At 42.3% G+C, this 20,577-nt stretch overlaps 1 protein-coding gene across 1 annotated transcript; it reads left to right on the top strand.

Annotated features, from left to right (window-relative positions):
• Positions 1 to 208: 208 nt before the first annotated feature.
• LOC139215952 (monocarboxylate transporter 2-like) lies at positions 209 to 13,581 on the top strand. The gene is made up of 4 exons (XM_070846999.1): positions 209 to 425; positions 5,053 to 5,196; positions 7,010 to 7,825; positions 13,373 to 13,581. The coding sequence occupies exons 1-4, from the start codon at positions 209 to 211 to the stop codon at positions 13,579 to 13,581; spliced, it is 1,386 nt and encodes a 461-aa protein (XP_070703100.1).
• The last annotated feature ends 6,996 nt before the right edge of the window (positions 13,582 to 20,577 follow it).

Below are 20,577 nucleotides of genomic sequence, written 5' to 3'. Positions count from 1 at the left end.
TAATCTCTTTCATTTAAGCTCTTTAACGTTTGAGCAATACAGCCATGCTTTTATTTTGAAATTTGCAAACCACTGCTGAAAAACGTGGCTGTCTGTGTTTTTTTTAATATGTGCATAATCATGTCAGGTTTCAGGTTACAGCATGTGTTGAGTTGTGTTGATGAAACCATGTAATGTATGTATGTTTTCCCGCTCTTCCAACAGGAACATGTCCCCTGCTCCAGCAGACGAGATGGGCAGCACAGCCCTGGATGGTGGTTGGGGCTGGATGGTGGTGGTCGGGGCCCACATCTCCATAGGATTTGCTTACTCCACGCCCAAAGTCCTCTCCATTTTCTTCAAGGAGATCCAAGACGACTTGGGGGCCAGCTACAGTGAAATAGCTCTGATTTCCTCTGTCATGCTAGCTGCCATGTATGCAGGCGGTGAGTTGATTCAATCAACAGATCAATTCCTTTACACTATTAGAAATGTAAAGTTTTATTTTGACACTCACTGTAAAGCTTGCTCCCACCAGGATGTCTGAAATATAGACACAATATCTTGTATCCAGATATATTCAGATGGGATTGAGGTCAAGTTAAATGCACTGCAGCTCGCACATCCCCTACAGATGAATTTCCTGTTTGTTCAAGCTTAACTTAAAGGTTCCCTGCAGAGATTTAGGCCTCTAGGAAGGAAAGGGGGGATGGAGCTGGTTTTTCTACGGGAGGGTTCCCATTTTGTTATTGTGCGGCATACAGCAGCAAAATGCCGCAATAGATGGCTGCGAACTAGAAAACGCAGGCATGATAAACAAAGATTTAGGATGCTGAGGGCAAACATATATTTTGTTTCACAACAGCTCACCTGCCATTGACCAAAAGAAAGCTCATAATGAGGAAATAATTGATGAGAGACATAATAGTAGTGATCAACAGATGCAGAGTGTATGGAGGCAGTTACACCACCATTGTTTTGGCTGCAGACTCCACCATATATTTAAAGGTCCGGTTTGCTTCACAGGACGCGTCATGCAGCAACGGCCGGCGTGTTGTTAAGTGTGATCAGGGCCACGTGGTCGATCACTCAGCAGCAACACACAGTTTTTATTGATCACGGTTTATATTGTTTCAGATTTCCCCTTTAAATACTATAATTTCCAGTTTAACCAATTTTCAGCCACATTTAATGTCACAGTACATTAAGTCCTCTTGTGGTTCAGCTCAACATAGATGGACCCTCAAAGTAATTCAGAGAGGATTGAATTATAATGTTTAAAAACCACCTAAACACTGATGTACCTGTGTCGGATGTGATCAGCAGATATATTCTCTATCAATAAACCGCCCGGTGACCATGAAGACAGTAACGTTGAGCTGCTGCAGAGCCGTTGTGAATTCAATGTCATGTAAGGTCAGATACCTTCAGGCCGTCACCGGCTCTGTAGTCAGCACCTCTGAATCAATAGTCTTTACATGAAGAGAGAATGCAGTTACACTGGCCTGCATATAAAAGCTCGCAGGTTGAGCTGTTTTTCTTTCTCTTGGTGTTACTGTGTTGTATTTTCTCCCCTTGGGGCTCTGACACACTAAGTTCACTCAAGTACCAGCACTGATAATAGTCTGCCGATCAAACACCCTTTAAATCGCCTCACATCTTGTGTTAAAAGTTGCACTTGAACACACCACAAAGACTGTAGCTGGCAGCCAGCTGACTGCAGACCAAATGCCTGCATGTGAGGGAGTCAGCAGTCAGTTCTATGCGTTTGTATTCATCAATTGGCATCTTGGCTAAAAGTAAATCTCAGTTTCATAGCGAATGTTGGCGTATTCTCTACAAAGAAGACTCTCAAATGTTTTGCTCTATGTCCATTTGGACCAGATAGATAATTGACAGATTGACTTCACATGAGTCACTGAAATACCACAGAAATAGCTGCCTAATAAGAGGAATGATGTTAGCATGTACGGCTCACCTGACCTGAATTTAACCATCCACACTGACACGGTTTACTGTGTATGTACATAATTTGATGCTTTATTACAGTCACATTACTATCGGATGCTCAGTGCGAGCAGTCACACGTCCTTGTCACTGGTTGAAAGTAAGTTGTTCTTCTCAAGATGTGAAACTCTTCAATGTTTTTAAAAGACTTAAGTGAAGATTTGAGAAAGGCTTAGAATAATAAACTTAAGTTTGTATAGCAGGAGTGTTTTTTCCATCGTCTTTTCTCTCCTTGTGAGCAGATTAATCTCGTGACTCCCTTAAGGGTGTGTTCAGAAGAAACAGAGCTCCTAATTCATTTGAATGGGACTCGGCCATTGACGCAGCGTGGGGGTGGCAACACAGAGGGCGCAGGGGGGAATAAAGGGCTGTGTTGTCTTGCAACAAAAATGTACTTGGCTCAACTTTTGCTGGAACTCAGTGCAATGTCATCTGGTAAAGTGCTGCGCTGGCTAATAAAACTGTGCAATTGTGCAAGCGCACATGCCAGGCTTCATAGTTTCAACCTCTCGTGTGTTTTCCCCCAGGTTGGACTGGCTAGATCTGTGATGATTGGTATCAAACGTGTGGTGGAACAGGTGGAAGCTCAGAGTGGCTCAGTCCACATTACATCTCTCAGCTGTCTATTCTGAACCAATTTCTATTTTTCAACCATAGAGTCTCTAATGGACAGAAAAGGATCCACATCTGAGAAATCTACGAGGACTTCACCACAATGTGTGTTTGGTCCTGTTTCACACTTGAAGTACTTTTTTAGAAAAGTCATCATATGACACAAAATGTGACAAAATACTTCTGGAGGCCTTACATGAAATTATTAGTAGATGTTCTCAAGGTTACAGGACAACAGGGTGTGTGGCTCACCTGCACTCAAGTCAGAGCCCTAACTGGTGAAATATTCCCCTCCACCGTGGCTCAGGCACAGGGCTTTATCATATTGTCCTTGGCGAGGCTCCAGCAATGTCACCCAGTGGAAGAGAGAGACAGGGGGAATATATCAGAGGAAGGTTCAGCACACTGGGGTCTGACACCACGTCCCCATGGGAGAGACGTGACAGCCTTTTCAGAGAACCTCTGACACAAGGAGTCCGAATGATGAAGTTATAATGGAAGTAGAAATGGTGGTAGTGAGGGAGATGCCCTATTGTGACACAACTACAGCGAGAAAGATGATGTATCTTTGACCCTCGCAGGCACCTGGTTAACTGTATAAACAGCGGGATGGATATTTTTATTTCGTGTAGTGTAGTTACAGCGGCACAGCAGCTACAGCCCTTTACAGCTCAGCGGGAGGCGAGAAAGATAAAAAAAAAAAAAATGAATACATGCTTTTCTTGTGTACATTTAATGACATCAGAGCACACACGGACATTTTTAAAGGGATGTGTCAGATCTCAGCGGTGACATTGGTGCTCGGAGATGCTCAGCTCAGTCAGCGAGTGCTTCAGAAGCCGTCAGACAGAAGTAAGCTGCAGAAAAAAAAATGTAGGTGCTCCGTCACTCTCTTGCCAAACGCCTCTGATGCTCTGCAGAGCTGAAACAACTAGCCGATGAATTGATTAGTTGATCGACAGGAAAGTGCTGCGTTAAACGGCGTTGCAGGGAGTGAATTAGTGCTGCATTCAGTGGTTTTCTACAAGACAGAAGATGGTTTTTGCAGAAGACATATTTCTGTAGCTGAGTCTCAGCATCAGTACAGTATAATCTACACATAAAGGTAGTAAATACACATTTAATTAAGAGAATGATCTGATGGATGGAGTCCTTCAAATCCTTCATGGCAGGTTTTAACAATCAGAAGTTTAAAACAACATATTTTCCCCTCAGTATTATTTAGTTTTCGTCATGCCCTGAGAAATGAACCATCATCCACGGTAATCCACTGATGTATAAGAGAACTGGATGCAGGACAACACCGGGCCTTGAAGCTAATTTGACACAGTGGCCAAACTGTGGAATTACAACTTTAGGCTCCATCACATGATGCCATTTGGTCCGTTTTTTTTGCCGTTTTTTCCCCCTTAGACTTACATTGACATCAATTTTTATTATTTTTTATTTATTTATTTTTTTTTATATTCTTTTTATTGAGTTTTATGGTATGTGCAAATAATAATAAACAAGCAAACAAGAAGGCAAGAACAAAAACCAATTTTTATTATTATTATTTTATTATTATTGCCCTTATTTAAATCTTCATATTCTAAAGTTGCAAAGTTCTCTAATGGCTGAATCCAGAGTTATTTTCTTCGGCATAATGAACTAATGTGAGTCACTTGATGTGAGTGAGCCTGAGGCGGAGCAGTTTAAAGGACAAACTCTAATGCACTCGCTCTGTGGACCCACAGACGCACAAGATCTGTGTCATCTTATATCCAGGAGTCAATATTTTGGTGCTTCGTGTGTCACTGAGCAAAATTCATGGGAATGGAAGAGGTTCCCTGGTGTAACGCTATATCCAGTTCTCTTCATACAACCATGTGGTAAACATGCTGTTGAGGACAGTAGATGTTTGCCAGACACGTCGTCCTCACTGCAGCATGTCTCAGTAATCATATATTACCGTAACCGTATATTAGTTTGATTGATGCTCTGCCCATTTTTCTAAACGTGGTAAAATAAATATATATTCAAACAATTGGTCTTTATACCAAGGAGAGGAGAGACGTCATTATGGCAGAAGGACTCGTGGTGCAATGTCACTCTTTCAGGCAAGGTTATGAATGAAGGGAAGAGTGACAGCATATAAAAGGCTGTTTAATTGCTGATTGATCGCTCAGCGTAGTATTTGACATTATCAAGGGAAAGTATAATGAGTCGCTAAGTTACTTCGCAGTGGATGCAAAAGTGCAGCGGTGTTCCATCACCTTGGCGTCCTCTTTGCCCTTTTGGGTTAGAGCTGGAGAGAGAACTGTTGCGTGAACTCTTGATCACTAGCAGCAGGTAAGTTGATTAACCGCCGACTGTTTGTATTGAGATGTCACATATGAGAGTTCTGACCCGCTCTCTCCGTCTTTCTCTTCATCTGCCTCCTCCTCCTCCTCCTCCTCCTCTTCCTCTTTGCAGGACCGGTGAGCAGCGTGTTGGTCAACCGCTTTGGAAGCCGTCCGGTCGTCATAATGGGCGGACTGATGTGTGGGCTCTCTATGGTGACTGCTTCTTTTGGGAGCTCCATCATTTACCTCTACCTTTGCATTGGGATCATTGGAGGTACAGTGCTTAGGATATTTTATATTTATATATTTTTTTATAATTAAATCTTGTGACATTGCCCGAAAATCTTTAGCCACATTGGCAGATTTTACGTCTTGCAAACCAGCCCAGGGACTCCTCAGACAATTAGTTGATCACAGCACCAATCTAAGACAAAAAGTGTGTGCGTGTTTGGAATTTAGTGAATCAGCCAAAAACATTTCATTATATGGATCCCAGACTTGTTTACCTCTTTAGTTACACCCTTCCAGCAACCCTGGTTAAGCCCCTCTGGGGTAAGGGTGAGTGTGCAACTTTTCACATCCTTTCAAAATCTCTGGATTGCCAGATCTGCTTCCCTTGACTGGGCTGCTGTGCTATTTGTCGGGGGCCCAGGGCATCTGCCCCAGCTCCTGGGGTGCAGCTGGAGCACCGAGGGGACCAGGGCCAGGATGGTAATTAAGACAGAACTGTCCCTGATCCCAGAGAGCATGGTCTTCGGTGGCCCTCTGTACTCTCCCGTAGGCTCCCATCATGGTCGTCACATGGGGGCTCCCTGCCACCCTGTGAGGCTCATTACCCTGCCAAGGACTGCTGTGAAGGATTAATAGGCCCAGCAAGTGGCTTAGCCATGTGTGGTGCCCGGGGGCATGTGTGTGCCCTGCTCTGCTCCCCTGTGCCCTGGCACACTGACACATAGGCATCGAGCAGTTTCACCTAGCAGACACGCGGACATATGCTCACACACAAGCATACACAAATACATACAAATACCCTCTGCAGCTTTTTCAGAGAGGGCTGTCATTTTGCACGTCTTGCCGGGTCAATAGTGGAGTTCGCAATGACAAGGATTGGGAGAAACCAGGCGCAAAGTAGAAAAAAATAACAGTTGAATGAATAAAAAAGCTGAGCAAAACTGTGACACGTGTATTGTAGTGTCATACATTATTCAAGACTCAAATGGTTGCACCAGAAGCCATCTGCTGGACCTTTAAATGTAAGTGAAGCACCAGAGGAGTTAAATGCCTTTTTCTACAAATGTGCCCGTGGACATTGTTCATGGGTAAAGAGGGGAAAGTTGCTGTAGAGTGTTGATGGACTTTAGGCCGTGCATCGATATTCACTCCTGCCAGTAAAAGCGTGGAGATAAGGATGGAAAACAGTGGAGTATTCCTTTATTAACGAGAGTAAACCAAATGTCAGAATCAGTCAGTTGTTAACATGCTTTTAATTTAGTTTTTACCAATTTAACAACAACGTGTTATTCAGTCATTTCAGTCATTTTAGTCATTAAGATTTCAGTAATTCTGTATTTGTAGTTTAATTTTTTATGCCTTTTTATTGAAGGAAACAACCATTGAAATACATTTTTTATATTATGGAAATCCTCTGTTTGGACCCACTTTGAGATACTCATAAAAAAAAAAGCAAAAAAACATGTTCCCTGAGCTCTATCATCATGGAAGCAGAGAGGACAACTAAATTGTGATTTAAATATAAGATGTAGCACCCTAACCATCTACCTGTTGGTCTTCATCTTCATGCAAAATAAGGCGATATTAAATTAAATTTGTGGTAACAAGGCTAGCGAGTGAATGTATTACCCAGGCTCTCTCATTTATTTCTACTTAAATGGAGAAATTATTTCTGAAAAAAATTCCAGCATTCTGTAATGAGATTTTAGTCAGCAGAAGTGGAATGAGATGAAACCTTTTAGAGCACCAAGCAGAATCAGTCTTGATTTAATTTAGTGAAGTTTAGGTTCACGGAGGTTTTCTTACTGAAGATGTCACTTTTTTTTTTTTTTTTTTTTCAATCTGTATACACACAGGTTGTGGACTCGCCTTAAACCTCAACGCATCTCTCACCATCATCAGCAAGTATTTCCTGGCCAGGCGGCCTTTAGCCAACGGACTCGCCATGGCTGGGAGTCCAGTGTTTCTTTGTGTCATGGCTCCTGTCAACCAGTATCTGCTGAATCAGTTTGGCTGGAGAGGAAGCCTCCTTGTCCTCGGGGGTGTGATGCTCAATTGTTGTGTTGCTGGGGCGCTGATGAGGCCCGTCACTCCGCCTTGTAAGCCACCCTCCTGCACACCAGAGAAGAAAGTGGAGGAACAGCCAAATGGTTACAACACCGAGCGAAAAGGAAGCTGTTTAAAGAGCTCTAAGAAGTTCTTGGATTTGTCTTTCTTCAAGGATAGAGGCTTCGTCATTTACCTCATTGGAAACATGATGTTCATCTTCGGTGCCTACGCACCCATCGTCTTCCTGTCAGCCTACGCTGTTAACCAAGGCGTAGAGAAGTACTCCGCCGCCTATCTGCTCTCTATTATGGGCTTTGTGGACATGTTTGTCCGGCCTGGCACAGGCTTGGTGGCCAACAGCAAGTGGATCAGGCCCAGGATCCAGTACTTCTTCAGCTTTGCTATGGTTTTCAATGGCGTGTGCCACTTACTGTGCCCGCTGATCACCAGCTACCCCTTCCTGGTGCTCTATGCGGTATTTTTCGGCGTGGGTTTCGGCATGGTCTTCGCCCTCATATTTGAATGTCTCATGGACCTGATGGGAAATCAACGCTTCCCCAGTGCTGTTGGACTGGTCACCATCATCGAGTGCTTCCCCATGCTGCTGGGACCACCTACTGCAGGTAAGCGTGCACACCGACCATAAACTGTCCATTTACAGTCAGTCTGACTCACCAAACAAACCAGACCCCTCAGCAAAACAATTTTCTACGATTATCTCGTGCTCTAGGTTTGAGTAAGCTCTTTTGCAAATAATGCAGCAAACTGAAATAAGTGGAATTCTTTTTTTTTTTTCTCCCTGTGTGTGTTTATCTTCTGTCTTAGTCATGTGTTGTGCTCTGTGTTTCAGTAGAGCTCGTTCTCTTGCTAGGGTGTCATTACAGAAAGACAGAGCAGGATTATCAGTGGTGAGCAGGAGTGTTTTTGTGGTTCACAACGAGGTAGTAATTGGTCATGGCTATTTACTGCTGTAAAGAAGCTGGATGTACTCAGCGCTCAGACTTGTGTGACATGTCGGCTGCAGTATATGGAGGTTTATGTGCATCCTATATATTTACTACATCAGTGTACTTTAAATGGTCATTCACCCGTCCACACATCATTCATTCAGAAGGGACCAAATAGGCCTGTCACTAAAGATGCTTTTGTTGTCCCAGAAATAATCAGGGCAAATGATATTATTGTCGTCTTAAGACCATTTTATGCCACTTATATAATGATAATATGAGAGCAAAGACAGGAGCTGCCTGAGCCCGGTGAAACAAACAGGAAAACCCTGTCGTTGTTGTTTAATCTGACAAAATGTTGGCTCAAATGTTGGTTTGAATACAACGGGCAATATCGAGGTCAGCAAAACAGACAGAGGTCATGCCCCCGTATCATACGATAAGTCTAAAGTGTTAATTATCACGACAGGCCTACGCTGCAGAATCACATTTCCTCAAGTAAATAAAAGCAGTGGCATTAACAAAGAGCAGAAAGGTTTTGGAGTTTGCTGGTTTTGTGGTGTAGTTTTGCAAACATAAGATTTTCTCAAAGCCTGTTTGCCGCCCACATCTTTAATTTGTCAAGGATTCATATATATGAATAGATGAACTGGAGCTTCATTTTGATTAACAGGCTAAAAAAAGGATGAACTTAAGGTTTAGTGCTTACATACATATATATATGGGGGGAAGGGACAGGAAGGGAAGCGACAGTTTCTCTGTCCGTGACGCAAAATGTTGAGTAATATTGGATATTGAACAACAGCTGACACACAGATGCATGCCTGCATGCCGGAAATGTTGCAAATCAGGATTCCCACCTGAACCAAAATACTTTGAAAGGACAAACTAATAAGCCGAATTGTGACTTTGTGCTTTTTTTTTGAAAATATGTAGAATATCAGATGTTTTCTGACCACAAACTATTAACTACTAACTGTTACCTACCATTTCTCATGAGTATTTTTAAGGTTTTGATCTCATAAATAACAGAAAATACATATACTGGCTGCTGCTGTTGCCTTGTACTGTAAGAATTCACGCCACTCCCTCCAAGACCTGCATGCGTCTGTCTCCCACGGCATATTTCTTTCAGTTAATATTTCTTGACATTGGTTTAAAACACAAACATGTCACATCACACGTACGGCAAACCCTAAAGCTGCTGTCTGTTTTTATGGCTAAATAAGCTTCAGTCTATGGTGATGTTAAAAGTTCTGAACATCCTTAATCCCACGGGTGCTCCAGAGGTCACTGTACTGCGATGAGCTCATTAAACATCACACACACACACACACACACACACACACACACAGCTTCTTGGTTAAATTTTAAGTCTTCAGTGGATTATAGGAATTGAGACAATGTTAAGTCATAAATCACTCCTTTTTTTTTATAAATGCTGTTTGTGGGGATTTATGTACATGGATGAGACTCACTTTATTTTATTGCTTTTTTGCTTACCAGCACATCAAATACAAGAATCAGATGATGTGTATCTCCAGCATCCTTCTGGCTCTGATGTGGCTTTAGATTGAAGTGCTGGACAGCTGCCTTCATGGTCTAAATAACTGTGTAATCACAAGGATATTGTTTACCCTCTCTGATCCCTTGCCATTTTCAAGATTAGTGCACTTTGTGAAAAATTCACTACAAAACATTTTTCTATTGATTCAGTAAAAAAAAAAAAAAAAAAACAGCAGCATGGAACTTACTGATAAAAAATGTCATTTAGTGACAATTTGTCACCAATGGAACAAAAGTGCTTTGAATGGAGGCCTTGATGTGGCGTCAGAGCCTGGAACAGCTGCCAAAGATGCATGCAGGAGATACTTTTACTGGATTTTACCCAAGTTTTAGTTGGTTAAGGTAGACCTTTGTATAATGATTTCATTATGGATTGATTGATTGATTCATTGTTTGGTTTAGGTAATTGCGACAGCGTTTCTCACTCATATTCTTAGAATATTTAGAGTCTCGAGTGACTCCTTCTCTATGCTTGTTTTGTCCAACCAGTTCAAAATTATTAAAATTATCAAAAGGAAGACAAAATAGTTGCCAATTAATCATCTTATCTTATTGGCTAATCTTTTCTTCTCAACTTGTTTAAACTGATGGGTAGTTTAATTTATAACAAAACATGATATGTTATTTATAATATACATACATATTTTCTATATCTCCTCCTGTTTATATCACTGATTATTTATTCTTTGTATTGTACTGAACGCGCCACTCTTGTTACCCACTGCTGCTGTAACGTTGTAAATTTCCCCGTCGTGGGACTAATAAAAAGAATATCTACTCTTATCTTATCTTATCTCATCGTAAAACTGTCAGATATATGTAGTGGAGCAGAGGTACGAAGTGGTGTAAAAAGAGGAAGTGCAGTAAACACTGCTTGGATCCTCTTCACCACTGTGTGTAACAAACTGCAAGAAAAGTAGAAGTACCTGACTTGCTGTTTTATTGCATTCTTAAAAGTTTAGCAGCCAGCTGAGTATGAGGCTTTACAGTGAGCGTTCTACAGCCGGGATGATGATTTTTCACAAGTTAAATGTAATTGTTGAACGCTGGCACTTAGATTTCTCAATGAAGGTTCAGCACAATGAGTTGGCAACCTGATTAACCTCTTAAGACCCAAGCTCTTGTTTGATATGCATTTTTTATTTCTCCTTGCAAGTATAAAACCCAAGCATCATCTTTTTACATGGTGTAGTTTTAGAGAAACATTATGTGGACAATCGGTCTTAATTTCCAGAAAACACAATAAAGTCACCTTTGTGCAAAACTCTTTGTTTCCACCCTGAACATAGCAGTTTTTTTCCTGACTGCTTTTGCATGTATTTATAACACATACAAAACATATTTTGAAAATCACGGTGCAAAAAACAATATGAAATATCAACAATTTTGCCCACATACATGTCCATACGTCCACGCATGTGTGCGCCAGGTCTTTAGAGGTTAATACAGCAAACAGCAACTACATGGATATTCAGTTCACACAAAAATGCCAAACATCCAGCTTCACAGATGTAAGGATTTTATTTTAAGCCTTTATTCACAGCTTCATTTTATAAACAAACAACACTATTAATTCATGACTATTAATCTACAGTAAAGTGAAAATTATTGTTGCAGCCGTAGGCGGCAAAACTCTCGAGATGGTCTCAGATTCTCTGTTCAACACACAGTTTAAACACTTAAGATCCTCTGTTTGGTTACTAATAGCAGTAGAACATCAGTAAATGTTCACTGATCCTAAAAGACATTTGACTATGCCAAACAACTTGTGCTGTACCACAGTCACATGTATGTTTGCTGCAGCCGCACTAATTAATAAACAGGGAGGCTTCTTCCAGAATGAAACCCCAACATGTTAAAGCCCAAATGTACTTGTTTGCTGCCTAATAACGTGGAATAATTCTCTCAACCACAGTGCCGGTATTATACGTTAAATGTTTTAAAAAACTGTCAGACACAGAGGAAAGAAACTATCGAAATAGCCAAAGCTCTTATTAAGTGCTCGGCTTTTGCGCCGATCAATAGGTCAACTTTCAAGTTCACACAGAGAAACCTGTTTAGTGTCCTAGATAAATACTGAGGACGCAAAGTACTGTAGCTGCACATGACTTAATCAGCTGTGCACTGACAAAATTTTCCTTTGCCTCCAACCTGAGTTTTAATGAGGTGAAAATTTATAGGGCCCCCCAGTTTGTCTGGTGCGACCCTGTTCTGAGGCGGTCATTTAATAGGGTAAATAAGTGCCTCCCTGCACGTCTAAAAGTCTCCTCCAGAGGGCACAATCGTTATGTCTCCCCTAACTGGTCTGCTTGTTACTGCTCCCCCAAACCTCCGGGTCAGTCCAATTAGGAGGAAGTGAGGTAAGTGGGTGTAATTAGCCTTTTGCTTTGGGTGTTTAATGACGCTCAGTTCAGACTCTCGTCATTGAAGTCCTGTACCTGGGCCATAATTAGGCTGTGAATACATTAAAAAGAGGTGACTGTGCCAGATGGACTTAATTATCTCTCAGCCAATCAAGGACCGTCTTAATGAGGGTGATGGTCATTGGCGCACACGCTCCAGATGAGTGCTATCAATCAGACGATACATCCTGGATTGAGACGGCTGAAACTGATCCAAATGCAAAGTGACCCCTCCTAGTGTATTACAGTATGGTGCGTACACACACACACACACACACACAAACGTGATTGTCATCATTGTTGTGTCGTAAAGATGGTAATCGGTGTGCTCGAGGAGGCCCACTAAGGAAACTGCCTTTTAATTTAATAGATTTTGATAATGTACTATAATGCGCTGGGCGATAAAGGTGCCTTAATGGAGTCTGCCAGTCGCAGCCAAAGATTACTTTGAGGTTTGAGGGGGGAAAAGAAGAGGTTGTCAGAAAGACTGACTGATAATAAACAAATTATTATCTAATTTTTACAAAATAAAGATACGATACTGAGAAAATTACAAACACATCTCTCATATCTCCTCCCACTGAATATTCTAGTTCTAATTTAGGTGATTTTAAGAAGCATGAGAATCCTCCTCTGATTCAATAAGGCTCTAAAATGGTGTAAAGAGGGGATTGTAATACCGTGAGATGGACAGTCGGACATACTGTCACACATGCCGAGAAAGAGAGAGATTGCCACTCGCCCATCGATCCATGTCTGGAGGTCGGCGGGGGGGCGCTCAGCTCAGACTCTGAAAAACCTTGAGGCTTAAATCTGATCTAAACTACATTTGTCACTTTTCTGCAGAACTGGGCTCGATATTTATGGCTCTGAGAATGGGCCTCTCCTCTGATTCGTTTTGGTAGCAGCCGTCCAAATTGCCTTCCCAGAGATGCAGGCAGAGCCAGGAAGGACGTAATGGCCCTCTGTCATTTCCGACATGGCTCTTCTCAAATTGGCCCGTGGTCACTCTCACTCTCTCGCGCACACACACACACACACACACACACACACACACACACACAAGCCAAATCTGAGTTTGGTCTTGCTCTTCACCTTCAAACTTGATTAGTGGTCGAATGAAGATACTATTCACTCACTGCTTTGCTTGTCATGGTGTACAACATTGTGTTTTCTGTTGATACAGACACACTGAGACATAAAACGGGCAGAGCCGACACTCGCTTGGCTTGAAATGTAATTTCTCTCCACACAGGGTTCCTGGTGGACGTCTTTGGTGACTACAAGTACCTTTTCTACATGTGTGGCACAGTGATCGTGGCTGGCGGGGTCTTCCTCTTCGTCATGAACATCTACAACTACCACATGCTGGATAAAGAGAAGGCAGCAAAGGACGGAGGGGTGAGCCAAAAAAGTACAGAGAACCAGGAGCAGGCGAGCCTCTCAGCTATGGAGATGAAATAGACGCCTGAGGCAGCAATGGAGTGAACTGAGCCCAACGCGAAAGAGAAAAGCAGAGCCCAGAGAGATCCATGGCAGGAGAACGCAGAGGCACCTAATTAAATGTGATCAGCATGCATGTTAAAGTGCACACACACGTGTGTAGGTGTGTTTCTGTGTGCTAACTCCAGCTTTGATTAGATTTCCGAGCAAAATCTAATCAAATTTCAGGACTGAATGTGTTCCCATACCCTGCCATTGATGAAAATATTAGGAGTTGATTCAACAAGATAAACAGTCAGGTGCCATTAAATCACTGCAGAAGAAGAGGGCACATCAAGGAGCTTCCTGCACATCGTGGTTTATTTCCTAAGTATCTTTCCGTTGCACTTTGTCACACTTTGCTCTGATGAACCAACCATATACCAACCATACCACCTTTTTTTTGGTTTTGGTTTGTTTTTTGGTGTTTTCACTCAGGATTTTATGTTCAAATTGATAATGTGCCTAAAAACAGATTGACGAAAACAGTCAGTCATCCGTTCGTTCAATCTGTTCAATCAACAAACAGTTTAATATTTGACTAACAAGAGCCAGTAGTCACACTCGGTAGGGCTAAATAATGTCAGCATGCTGATGCTAAGCAGGTATAACGTTTACTCCCTTCATCATCTTAGTGTAGTGTGTCAGCATGCTAATCATTCATTATTATTACTAATAATGATTAATAATCAGCATGTTAGCATGCCAACACACTAAATACATAAGCACTACATGCAAAATGTGCTGAGGCTACCTCACACAAACAGTGTGGCTGCTGTCTGCCAGCCATTATGTTTCTACATGAAGTTTGCCATTGATAATGCTCCGGACTCCATCTACAGAAATGCTACAGGGCTTTTAATTTGAAACAGTAGTTTTGAGTTTAAAAAGATATCAACATGACTAGCAAAACCACGTGTGTGTCATTGAAAAAATAGACAAGACACCGAACATCTATGCTGTGAGGCTGCTCTAACCTGTGAACATGAGCGCAGAAATAAAAAGCGACAGGCTCTGCAAACGCACACATGCTACATTGGAGCATCCTGGGCCTCAGTGTTCTTACAATTCATCCTGAGGGGAAAGCTTGCGCCAAATTTCATGGCAATCCATCTAATAGTTGTTGAGATATTCCAATTAACCTATAAGAACTCAGTAAGTCCCTCAGTGATGCCTACTAAACATCCAATTTTTCTTCCCAGGACACTGTTTCCAAAACGTTGGTCTGCCTTATTAACACCTAGCTGATTTTAAACAGCTTGTTTTGTTATTAAAAGATAAGTTTCACACAATTTAACAATTATAATAGTGTCTTAGATTACAATTAACCTGTCCTGACTATATTTTATGAAAAAGCTGATGCTGTGACACATATTTAACATTTCAGATCCTGAAAAATAAGTTCAGAAATGAGTTCCTTGTGGTCCAATTAGTCTGTTTTATATTCCCCATACTTTTAGGGAGAAAAGGGCTCTTATGGGTTAAGACCACAAATGTCAACCATAGTGGCGCTACTGAGGAAAAGTGACAGGAGTCTGTTGGATTCATCATGTAGGAACCATGAGTTTGTTTTTTTTGTAGCAATCTGTACAGTACAAGGTGTACAGTAGATGTTAAGGTGCTGGTGGTGCTAGAGGAAACATCAGAAGTTAGCGGGCTTCATCCTCCGGGGATCATGAATGTTTGTACCAAATGTTCACAGAGTCACAGAGAAAGCTGACTACATCTTATTATCTGAGACTGAATGTGAGTATTTGTCAGCTTCTTTCTTTTGCATGATCATGAACGCACTCGTCTGTTCATTTCACAGTGAAATAATGTGTCCGTGAAAATATGAATTGTTCTTGGGTCAGTGTGCATAACCTCAGGGGACTGTCATGAGACATTTTGTACTAGCAGTGTTTACACGATAAAACTGGAAATAAGTTTTGTGCATGAACTGCTGTTGCTGCCAGCGATGTATTACCATAAGTAGAAAGTATTTTTGTCAATTCATTGCAAATAAGCACTGATGTGTGTAACACACAGCAGCAGAGCCTGTTCCTGAGGTGTAATATTGACTTATGATCACTTTCTAATCGACATCAAATAATTTTTTTACTACATTTTTTCCAGTATTTATTTAATTTGAACTTTTATGTTGAAACCCATTTTAAACTATGATGTGTGAGCCACAGTAATGTAATAATGTTGTGTTGACATTTAGCAGTGACATTTGTTATTTGGGCGAGAATGGATTTGCATACGCTGTTAATTGATTTGATGCTCTGTGTATTTGTGAGGGAGTGTGTTTGTCAGAGTGGGAGTGAGTCTAGTAACAAAAAGAGAACGAGTCTCACTAACAGTCCACAGTCTAGCTGTTCTAGGTTTATTTTTTTTAAGGTGATGGCAGCTTCTTGGATTCTGTGTTTCAGAGAATTTAATGAAAGTTTAGTTTACTGGTTTGATTACTGTAGCTGTGTATCAACCTCTGACATCTTATACGCACATGTGGTACACAGCAGACCTTTGATAACATGGATAACACTACTACTGCTAACCTCAATAAAACCATAATAAAATGTTCATCTTTCATCCTGTGTTTTTTATCTATAGATTCTAATAGATTTTTGTCATATCTCAGACATTTGTTGTGTTTTTTTTGCATTTATTGTAGAGTCCAGGATGGATGAAAGCAAGTTTTTGTATTCCACATTCAAGCATTGAAGTAAATGACACTCAGACACAAGAGAAATGCCGTCAAATCGAAATCTACCACGCAGCCCCTCAGTGTTGGTGGCTGTGTCCAATTTTTCATGACAATTAGAAGACTGGGGAACAAGTTTGAAAATGTCAGCAACTTAAGGGCATGAGCACCTAATGAAGCAAGGCCCGGATGTTCCAGGCGAGCGCTCAGAGCTGCACGCAGCCTCACACACATCAGCAAATCAGTGGGCCAATAAATTAGAAATGCACGCGCACACACGCGTTTCAGCTATCTCATGTCCCTCTGCTGAGTATTATGCAAGGTCTTTGGACATGACAAGGTGGAAAGGTACCCCAGAGACGAGGCGATGGGCGCTGTGGCCAGAAATCTGTTTATCATTATTATATTTCATCTCACCTCTGGTTCCCCTCTGGCCCGCTGACCTCCCTCTACAGCCCACCCTCCCCACAATGTGTTCCCTCGGAGCTTCATGACCGTCGTCCTCTGTGCTCAGTGGTAACAAAGAGACTTCTGGGTCTGCAGAGGGTCTTGTTGGTGGTCAGTGCTAGTTGAAAAATACGGTGGAGCAAGAAAATCAAGAATTAGAAATAATATGCCTTCAGGTAGTTTGATATTGTGGTTTATTGTGTAGTTGTTTCATGGTTACTGCAACGTTATGGGGATATACTGTCAATAAGTACAAGTCACAGATATGTTTTCGTCCCCTGAGATTAAAGGTAGAGTCCGCTACACTGGAGAAACTAGCAAGAGTAGCTAGACTTTGAAAATATCCAACCAAAAATATCCCACCCTCCCCGACAACCGCTGACTGATATCCTCTTAAGCTTTTCATTCTAACAAATAAACAACTCTGTTAAATGCCACGATCGTATGAGCACAAGCAAAACAGCTGTTATGAACGTAAGGTTAGCTTCTGGTCATAGCAACTGGTCCCTGGGCTCAGAGGCTGTGCTGATCACTGGACGACAGCAGCACTCTTGTTCTTGGGCTCAGTGGATGTGGGCTTCGTGCTGGTCAGATAAGATAAGATAACATGAGATGTTCCTTTATTAGTTCCACAAAAGTGGGAGTGTTAAATAAAACAAAAAAACAATAAGCTAGTGGACAGTGATATAAACAGGAGGAGATATAAAAAAAACATGTGCAACAACATTTGAACAAGAGGAAGAATAAAAAGAGGAACAAAAGAAAGGGTGGGATATAAAAAAGTATTGCACATAACCCATGACGGTCCCTCAGTGACGGTTGGCTGCGCCTTGTTAGCTTGTGGAGAACTTCAGTCATACACAATGCAGCATGCACGCAAATAAGCAGGTATGTAGGTGGACAGGCATTCGGTCCGAGTGAAATGATTGGGCAAGGTTTTTGCAGCCCTGTGACAGACACAAGACTTTTGTCTTTTTATTTGTCAAACTATTGCATTCATTGATTGCTGTCGGGCTGTTAACTAAAATGCAGAGCCTGTCTTTAATATGAGCCTCCTCCGTGGGGAAATTCTCCTTCCCTTTGGCGTTCAAAGCCCTTCCAGTTTGGGTTACGCCGCCATGCTAAAGACGCCTCGGTAAGATGGAGGCTTTGTTCAGAGATGGCCTGCTGACAATGCTGCACAATTTAATTCAATTGCAAAATAGCGTGAAACACACTAAGTGGCATCCCTTTCCCTCAAATTGGAAAAGTGAGTTCATAAACAGGAGGAAAAGTTTCTCACTCATCTCTTAATGAGGACTACAGTTAGAATGTATCACCATGCGCTAACTCTAATTGACAGCTCTCAGTTAACTGTCAGATCCCGTTAAACCAGCAGCCAACGTGGGAGTGCGCCGCTGTAATTGGGTATCACTCCTCATGAAAATAACCCGCCTGTGAGCTCCAAACATTTGTGTTCATCAGCATCTACCTACATAAATGGAGCGAGAGTGGGCAAGAGAGCGGCGTCTGGATGTTGATTATCAGCCCTTCTCCTGACCTTTGGATCCGTGGCGAGTCAGATCTCGGTTGTTTACAATAGGTGGCTGACCTGATGAATCTGGAGTGGTCTTACGCAAGCGAAGAGTCGGAGACAAGCGGGAAGGAAAGAATGTGCTCCCAGAGGGCTCAAAGAGCACTGGCATCTATCAACAGAAGAAATTGAATGGGATGTTTCAGAGCAGCAGAGATTAGATAGGCCCAGGGTGTTGAGCAAGCACAGGCTACCGATGTAATGCTTCCCTCGCCGGAGTGAGATCAAACTTACAGAACACAGTGAAGCAAGGACAAGTGTGCACAAACACACGCGCACTCGCGCTCGCACACGTCCGCACACGCTCAGCATCCTACAGTGGCCTTTAGGTTTGAAGTGGAGATGTGATGCTTTGTTATTTGCTCAGGGAGCACACTGAGGGATAATGCTAGATAACACTAGAGATGTGCTATTTCCACATTAGCCACGTCATGCGTCACGTGATTCCCACCGGAGTGCTAGTAATGACATCTGAGCAAAAGTTCATCAAAAAGGGCTTACGCTGCAGCTTTATTCAAGCACAGTTTGAAATGTCACAACATATTCCTGGGAAGACGGTGACATTTGTTTTCCACGACTAATAAGTTTGATTTTCAAGTCAGACACCAAAACTTAAACACATAACGATCACTCTGAACCATCTAAATGTCTTTAAACTCAAGGATCTGGTTGATTCTGTTAAATTCCTCACCAAAGATTTTGTTTGTCTTAAGTATTGCATCTGAACTACACAATGTTACACCATTTTCTGATTCCCTTCAAAGTGGTCAGCCGTGAATGAGAATACAAATGTTTGAATGTGAGGTTGACTTTTGCTTCTCTGCTCTGCCGTTGATTCAGACAGGTTTTCAGTGGATTATTCCTTTATAGGTCCTGTATGATACTTTCAGCACATTAATGTAGCAGCGTGACTTTATTTGCTATGTAAAGATACAGAGGAGCAGAGGATGAAGTCACACTCCCTCTCTGCGTGTGTTGGGATTCCAGCTTCTATGTTTTGTGCATGGGAGCTTGTAGAGCGACCCTCCAGGTTTTCCCTCTCCTAAAAAAAACCCACATTCTTCGGCTAAAAACTTCTCCTCTGCCTCCACTCCAGCCGTTCCATCTGTGCGCCCTGCGCCTCTATCTGCTCGGCCCCAGGCTCCTCTGCTTTTACCGCCTCGTCGCCATCACCCTCACCCCTCAAACGGCTGCCAAAGATCATGAAAATCAATATTCCAACCAATTCCAACTTCCTGCTTGCCAAGTGTATTCACCTCATTACTGGACGTTGTTCACAACAGAGAAACTTTATTCCGTGTTTTATTTCATTAGTTGTTTTGGTCCAAAATGCCACTACTTGTGCTTCTGGAGCTCGTATATAGAACCTTTACCTTCCTCAGCTGTAAAGGGTTTGTTTTAGAGGACACCCATACAATTAGTATTAGTGGCTGCCCACTTCTCTGAGAATGCTTGTTTGGGAAAAAGAGACAAACACAGACAAAGATGCACAAAAATTGTGGAGGAACTGCAGAGAAATGAAGAATGAAAGGGCTTGAGAAAGTAAAAGAGGGGACGTTCACCACTTGGGGAGGTATAGAGAACCCCTTTCCATCCATCATGCCTGTCTCCGTCCCGTCCACTGAGCAGGAGAGGTAATGAAAGTAATTTAACGTACATCTATAATTAATATGCTCTCTTTGGGCGGTGTGGTTGGGCCGAACGAGTGATGGAGTGTGTTTATTATGTGTGTGTGAGAGAGCTGGCATCGCGGGGCACCGGGCCACTGACATGGTAATTCACCAGCCATCACTCCAGCAGCGCCGGGGTCAGATTGGCGCAGCTATATGGGCCACCGCCGGCTTCAGCGCTCCCATAGGTACGGATGGAAAGTGGGTTTTTTTGTTCTTTCTCGTCTCCTCTCTTTTTCTTTCCTCCTTCCTCTGAGTCTCCTGAAGAAAGGGGAGAAAGGAGGCGCAGCACGTAGCAGCGCCCCGGGCCAGTGTTCCCCCTCTATGCGTCCTGCTCTTTCTTTCTTTCTTTCTTTCTACTACTCCCTCCTCTCTCTCTCATTCCTCTCTCTGCTCTCTGGTGTGTTAGTAAACTCCCCTCTTCCCTGTCTGTCTGGGTCCACCACTTTGTCTTTATTTCTCCTAATATCTTCTCCTCCAAGAAAACTCAGTGAATGCACTTCAGGAATTCCTTCTTTTCTTTTTTTTTTTTTTTTTTTAAAGGCAGACTGCTCTGCACAAACACAGTTCAAACCTGACTGCCCTCAGTGCCGTCTCCTTTT

This window comes from Pempheris klunzingeri, chromosome 2 (assembly GCF_042242105.1).
Source record: "Pempheris klunzingeri isolate RE-2024b chromosome 2, fPemKlu1.hap1, whole genome shotgun sequence".
Taxonomy (NCBI): Eukaryota; Metazoa; Chordata; class Actinopteri; order Acropomatiformes; family Pempheridae; genus Pempheris; species Pempheris klunzingeri.
Note: the sequence above shows the minus strand (reverse complement) of the source record. Positions and strands in the feature narration are given on the sequence as shown.

What these genes read in the sequence shown, in the direction of transcription:
- LOC139215952 (XM_070846999.1), top strand. Translation starts at nt 209, where the DNA reads ATGTCCCCTGCTCCAGCAGACGAGATGGGCAGCACAGCCCTGGATGGT. An exon ending in TTGCATTGGGATCATTGGAG is followed by an intron (nt 5,197 to 7,009) that starts GTACAGTGCTTA and finishes GTATACACACAG; the next exon opens with GTTGTGGACTCGCCTTAAAC. An exon ending in GCTGGGACCACCTACTGCAG is followed by an intron (nt 7,826 to 13,372) that starts GTAAGCGTGCAC and finishes CTCTCCACACAG; the next exon opens with GGTTCCTGGTGGACGTCTTT.